The sequence below is a fragment of the Ascidiella aspersa genome, chromosome 7 (genome assembly GCF_963924565.1).
Source record: "Ascidiella aspersa chromosome 7, kaAscAspe10.2, whole genome shotgun sequence".
Classification (NCBI taxonomy): Eukaryota; Metazoa; Chordata; class Ascidiacea; order Phlebobranchia; family Ascidiidae; genus Ascidiella; species Ascidiella aspersa.
Window position 1 is genome coordinate 8978217 of NC_139453.1, and position 6653 is coordinate 8984869.

A 6653-nucleotide genomic window follows, 5' to 3' on the forward strand; every position below is an offset into this window, starting at 1 on the left:
CTGAAACTTGTGCAATATTGGGCCGTAATATTTTGGCCTGTGAAATCAAACAAATTCGTTGAGCAAATTAGGAAAATGTTCGTTCAAACTTTGTGACACAATTAAACTTTTCATGCTTTTATGTATATAAAAACAACTGGTTAGGCCTATTTATAAACGACTTATGGTTCTTCTCAATTTAACAGGCGTTTAGCTCGATTAGCACCGCAATGACGTCATCAACCACTATGAAGGCCGACGGAATAAACTATAACATATCTTTTCCCAAAGGTAAGCTGCGAATTCAGAAGGTATATCATAAGCAAAAGCTTAAACATACCACATCGAAACTTTTGCCTTAAACATTTTTATTAAAATAATTGAGAAAGATAACATAATTAATTATGTACTATGGGAAGCTTACAGCGATAGGTCAACTATTTATTTTCAGGGTGCGGAAATCACGTTCACTCTCTATTGTCACGAACACAATAATGTGCCCGCTATGTTAGAATATCAATTTTGTTACAACTTTTAATGTAGAAAAACCTGTAAACATCGCGCCACCTTTGGGCATTGTGACGTAAAACAAACGGTTAGTCGGAAACAATAACTATATAAGTTTAACTCACATCGGGCAGAATGTTAAACACAACTGTTGGGTACCAATTTGTGGCATCTATAGTCACCTTATTTCCCTCAGTTCTCCACCTTTTTGTGTTCAACAAACGTGTTTCATTTCACTAAAAAACTAATTGTAACTCGATTAAAATTCCAGAACCAATAAACTCTTCCACAAGTGTTGTTCTTATGCTGGGTTGGGCTGGTTCAACGCGACGGCAGCTGGATAAGTACGCCGCCATTTACAGCTCGCAAAACTGTGTTGTTATCTCCTACACGCACCCGGTCGCTACAGTTTACCTGACACGTAAGTTGACTTAAATCAATGGTACTATAAATAACCTAACATAGTATCATTGCTAAAATTGTGTAAAAGTTTCACCTAAGAAAAAATAGTATCCGAAAGTTGAGTAGTCTGATGATGCTATATCTTTGCTAGGTGCGTTTCAATGTCTGTTAACCGTTTAGACCAGAGTTTAGAAACCAAATATATCAGTTGGTCAAGTTCGGTAACTTGATAAACGATACATAATCGACTAAGTCCGAACCTTGTTCAAATCGGAATTTTAAAATTGTCAGATAAGAGTATCAGTAAAGAGAAACAATATACATATCGAAAAAATTATTGATTGAATACGTAACACCGTCCACAAAGATATAGGACAACGCAAAAGAGAACATAAGTTGTAATCAAGTTATTCTTAATAAATAACAAACCAAGTACACGTCTCTGTTTTTACTTACCCAAGTCAAGTCACAAACCAACACATTAGGCTTCCATAGCAGACAGCTCCAAGTTAAGTCACTATACTCACTAGATTTGAAGTACAACAATTAAAACTAAAAAAATGATTAACTTGTTCCATCTCTATAGCATTGTTTTATATAGCAGCAGCAGAAAAACAAACAAATGGCTACAAACTGTTTTAACACGTAAAGTGAACGCCAATTTTACTAAACTTGCATTTAATGAAAGTACTAGCCATTTCTTGAATTGACCGAAGTCATAAATAGGCCTACTGATTTCACAAATATCAGTGACAGTTGAACGCCAAAAACCATTATTGATAAGCGTAGGTTAAAAGAGACGTAAACATTGAGTAGCCTATACCTGCGTAAATTCCCTCTGGGACAAATGGACAAAATCATTTTTTATCATTTTTACAAATAGATCCAAACTCTCGATGGCATCTCGTGGCTTCGGAGAAGATTGCTGGACTGCTGGAAAAGCACGACCTTGAAACAAATCCGGTCCTCATTCACGTTTTCAGCAATGGCGGATTCTCGGTCTACCAGCAACTCGCAGAAGTTGTCGAAGTAAGTACAGTTCTTTAAATAGAAAAAATTGATATGGCTTGTTTGAACAAAGTGTGGGCAATTATTTTTTGTACCGCGGGCCGCATGAGAAACATAAAATCTTGTGGCGGGCCGGGAAATAAGATCTCAAATACACGCAGTATGACGTCATACTGTTACGATGGAAAACAAGTAAGATGAAGAACCTGTTATTACGGTTTGAGTTGTGACAAAGTGTGCATCGGAAGTCGAATTCGATAGGCTTCGCGGAAAAAAAGTGGCTATTTGGTTTAAAACGCAAACTTTACTTCAGATTTAGAGAGGAACGTGGCGCATTAAAGCACAGTTAAAATTTATGTACATCATTTGATATACTAACATTTATTAAGTCGTGTGGAAGGGGGACGTTGACTCAAACGCGGTGAGTTTAAACTCCAAAGCGAAGACTGCAAGTAATCTCTTACTTAACAACGTGTTCACCGAAAAGCCATCGCAGACTCGCCGAATCTGTCGATCTATGATGCAAGCAGAGCAAGCCAGAAAAACAACTGGCCTGCAGTGAGGTTCGAACTCACGACCTCCGGTCAAGCCGGGACCGTCGCTCTACCAACTGAGCTATGCAGGGTCAGAGAGGAGCGAGTCGAGAAACAACCATGCTATGCACTCTTGATACGGAAGCCGTAATCGTTGGTCATAAAGCAACTTCCGAGGGGCTAGATCACATATGTTATTAAACACATATGTTTGTGTGTGTCTTTCATTAACAACGTGTAGTGTCGAACGTCAGTATAAACGTTTTTGTTTCATCCGGGGTTTGCTTACAGACATATTTGCAACCGCATGCAGGAAATTATAAAGTGCCGGTGGCTGCAACCGAGTTGGTCTGATGCTGAGATACATCCCTTAACAATCTCAGCCGATGCCTACTTTTCTTATTACTCAAACGGAATATAGCGCTGTTAACAACTGGTGTTTTAATGTTCACAATCTTTCACGCCACCGTGCTTTATGGGGTCACATTAAAAAAAAATAATTATTACTTTTACGGTTGAGTTCAGCTTTTCAGTATTACAATACAGTTTTTTAAACAGTTAACAATATAGTTTTTGAAACAGTTTACAATATAGTTTTTTAAACAGTTTACAATACAGTTTTTCAAACAGTTTACAATACAGTTTTTCAAACAGTTTACAATGCAGTTTTTCAAACAGTTACAATATAGTTTTTAAAATAGTGCCACATCATTTTCAGTTCTCCAAAGCTGAATTTTAAACTTTATTTTTTACACCCAACCTGAAGTGATACCAAGTTTGTCGGATTTTTGTGTTGCTTAATTTCCCCCCCGAGGACCCATGCAGATGCTATACGCATAAAGCTCGATTCTCTCAATAAACTTTTTTAGGCGAACACAACATGAGTCATAGGGATAAATAAGAAATTAGGGTGACATGCAGACTTGGACAACTAGATTTATTTTAGCTTTTTAAAATTAGATTAGAACTAAAATTAGAGCATTTTAATTTTTCTAAATTAGATTAGAATTAAAATTAGATTGTTTTAAGTTTTTTTTTTTAAATTAGATTCGAATTGGAATTACCGAATTCCTAAAAAAACAAATTTCAACTAGAATTTGAACTAGAATCACATACAACCAATTTAATTTAATCGCAAAGTATTTTTGTAAGAATGTGAATGGTAAATATCTGTGTGCTAATTTGTATGCCTTTTTATGCTTTTTAGCTTGTGAAAATTACATACAACTCGTTCCAACCAAAGAGTTTGAATTGAAATTCTGTGTTTCAACTGAGTGACTAAAAATGCCGTTGGACAAAGTAGCAGTTTTGGAAATATCCGAATTAGATTAGAACTAGAATTAGAGCCGACAAGCAATTCACAAATTAGATTAAAATTAGAATTAGCCGCATTTTGCTCTAAATGAATTAGAAAACTAGAATTATCTAGTTGTCCAAGTCTGGTGACATGAGCCATGTCTTTGTAATACTTTCGGGCTTGAGAAACACCGATCTAAGTCAAACAAAACATTGCTATCTTCACAGAAACGTGACGTTCATGTTCTCGGCACTGTGTTCGACAGTAGCCCGGCAAAAAACTCTTACATGATGGGCTACTCAGCATTGATCGACCTACCTATGTTCCGTAACCCGGTACTCAAGGGATTGGGGGTGACGTTGTATACCCTGCTCTACGCCAAAGCCACGTTCCAACACTACAGTGGCCTTCAAGAACTCAACAAGGGCTTTAGGGTAAATATTGATTTTTAAATACGCTTATCTACGTATATATTGTAGATGGGCAAACATCAGGCTATGCCCCCAAAAAACTTTATTTTTGCCAATTACACAATGTAACTTTTTGTCTTCAAATTATTTGCCAAAGACGCCAAGCATATCGTGGCACGGTACGCCGTGTGAACTCATAAACTCCATAAAATAATTTTGTTCAATTAAACTATAAAAACTGGCAATTTCGAGCAATATGCATCTCTTTAATGTACTTCCACCATTTTAAAGTGAAAATTTTAATTTGCGAGTTTTTTCAAATGAAATATTTTTTTAAGCTTATTTTGTTTATGGTGGGTACAAACACTGTTTTTTTAAAGGTGTCAAATTTCTCCAGCGGTTTCTCAAATTTTGGACTTGCAACTTTTTGGTATTTAAATGAAACACTTGCAGTCTCTTAAAACTACTTAGCGGTCACCCAAACCAAACCTTAAAAAAACCCTGGGTACAAAGATTAAAAATACCTGGTCATTTTTGTCTGGTTTCATATTGCTAGACAATCGAAACCTAATAATAATAATAAACGAATCCAATTTAGTACTAATGAGCAGGCAGCCTTCAGTATTTAAGGCAGTCCTTTTTACCTTTTTTCCTACACCCCTTTTAAATCACCAACCTATTCGCGCACCCCCTTCTAGAATCGCTTAAATAGCAAAATCATTGTAAATTTATTTTTGTACAATTAACTGATAACACAGTAACGCAATATCAAAATGTGAGTTAGTTTTACATTTAAGAAATAAAATACAGTAACACATTTTTTGTGCATTGTTTAGCATCCCTGACCCCCTTGGAACAGTTTTCGCGCCCCTAGTAATCTGAAAGGGGCGGGACACGAACCAAATAAGGATAAGAAGTGCTGCTGAACTCACCTAGTTGTTAAAAGCTAAATTCATCTAGTTGTTCAAGAAACGTAGTGGGCCAAAAATTATACTCTTCATTATTTAGGTCATTTCGGAATCGCCGGACCAGCGCTGGCCACATCTCTTTTTGCACTCTGCCGTAGACAAGGTAGCGCCACCTTGCGGCGTGGCCGAAATGGCCGAGAAACGTCGAAGCTCGGGGGCGCCCATGGTGCGTGTTCACGACTTCGGGGATTCACCACACGTGCAGCACTTCCGTCATTACCCCGAAGAATACACGAAATACGTTGAGAATTTTTTTGCCGAATGCGTGGATTACAGCAAATCTAGAAATGTACCCACTAGTGGCGAAAATCCAGCTGTCGTTGCGGCTTACTGAAATTAGGGATGATATCGAATATCGGAGCCGATAACCGACACTGTTAATTGACAAGCTAGATTCAAAACAAGTTAGGAAGACCGGAATGCATAAAATGGGTGACATATATTTTTTGCTTTATCAGTCTGATTTGTTTGTTAAGTCTTTCCATACTCCGTGGCCCATACAAAACAAAAAATGTGTTTATTAGACATCGTATAGATTAGTATTAAATGTTCTGTTTAATCTGACTGATTGATTGTTTTTGAAAGAGTCACTTTTCTACTCTTCCAAATATATTGAGAATATCGAATATCGGAGCCGATAACCGACATTAAGTAAATATATTCGGCTCTAGTTTGACACTCCAGGTGTATCGTCGTTGAACCGATACAAAATTAATATGTATACTTCAGTTTTTTTTTGCTATTCAACGTATAGGTTTCCATACCGAAAGGAAAATTTCTCACGAAACATTGTATTAAAAAACAAATGTTCACAAGCCTTCGACTGCAAAAGCAAATTTTTCTATATAATTACCTGCAATATATTACGTCTTCTTGACTTTTCCGTATTTTTACTAATGGCATAGTTTGGTATTGGTATTGTTTTGCCCAACGTATCGTATAACGCATATCGAAAAAAATATATTCGAAAACCACGTGATCCTGTTAACTGATCTGGCATGGGCCTTGCAATGTTTTATTGTTTTTTTTGTGGCATAAACACAAAGTGTTCGACTTATTACTCGTCCGCTGTTAACTGAATTTATTGAAATTTGAAATACACAAAAACGTGTTTTAGCGTTACTGCGAAGTGGCGATATTAGTGTTTCTTAGCTTTGGCTATCCCGGTTGTGCAAATCATTTTTGTTATGAAATTATAATCGGTGTATAAATAATGCCGACTGATTTATAGCTTTTGAATTATGACAAATAAGGCGATTATTTAAGTTTGTATTTTTTACTTTATACATTGTGACATTCTATTAAAACCTATTTTGAACAACATACAAATCGTAAAAGGTGTAGTCGCAAAACGTTTTTTAGAACGAAAACATTAAAATATCAGGCTGTTTTGTGATTGGTTTTATATTGCAAGAGACAAATACCTGCTATATTTTGAAAGAATTTACAAAACTTGTGAAGATATTTTAGTGTATTAAACTGTATATATATTTTAGCAGCCTGTTCCATAAAGAAATGGTAAATTACGCACGATACCCAGGTAAGAAAT

General features: G+C 36.2%; 1 protein-coding gene across 1 annotated transcript; it reads left to right on the plus strand.

Moving 5' to 3' along the window:
• Positions 1-209: 209 nt before the first annotated feature.
• On the plus strand, positions 210-5438 carry LOC146137595 (transmembrane protein 53-like). Its single transcript, XM_083394392.1, has 5 exons — positions 210-270; positions 758-907; positions 1772-1917; positions 3954-4160; positions 5145-5438. The coding sequence occupies exons 1-5, from the start codon at positions 210-212 to the stop codon at positions 5436-5438; spliced, it is 858 nt and encodes a 285-aa protein (XP_083250518.1).
• Positions 5439-6653: the final 1215 nt, after the last annotated feature.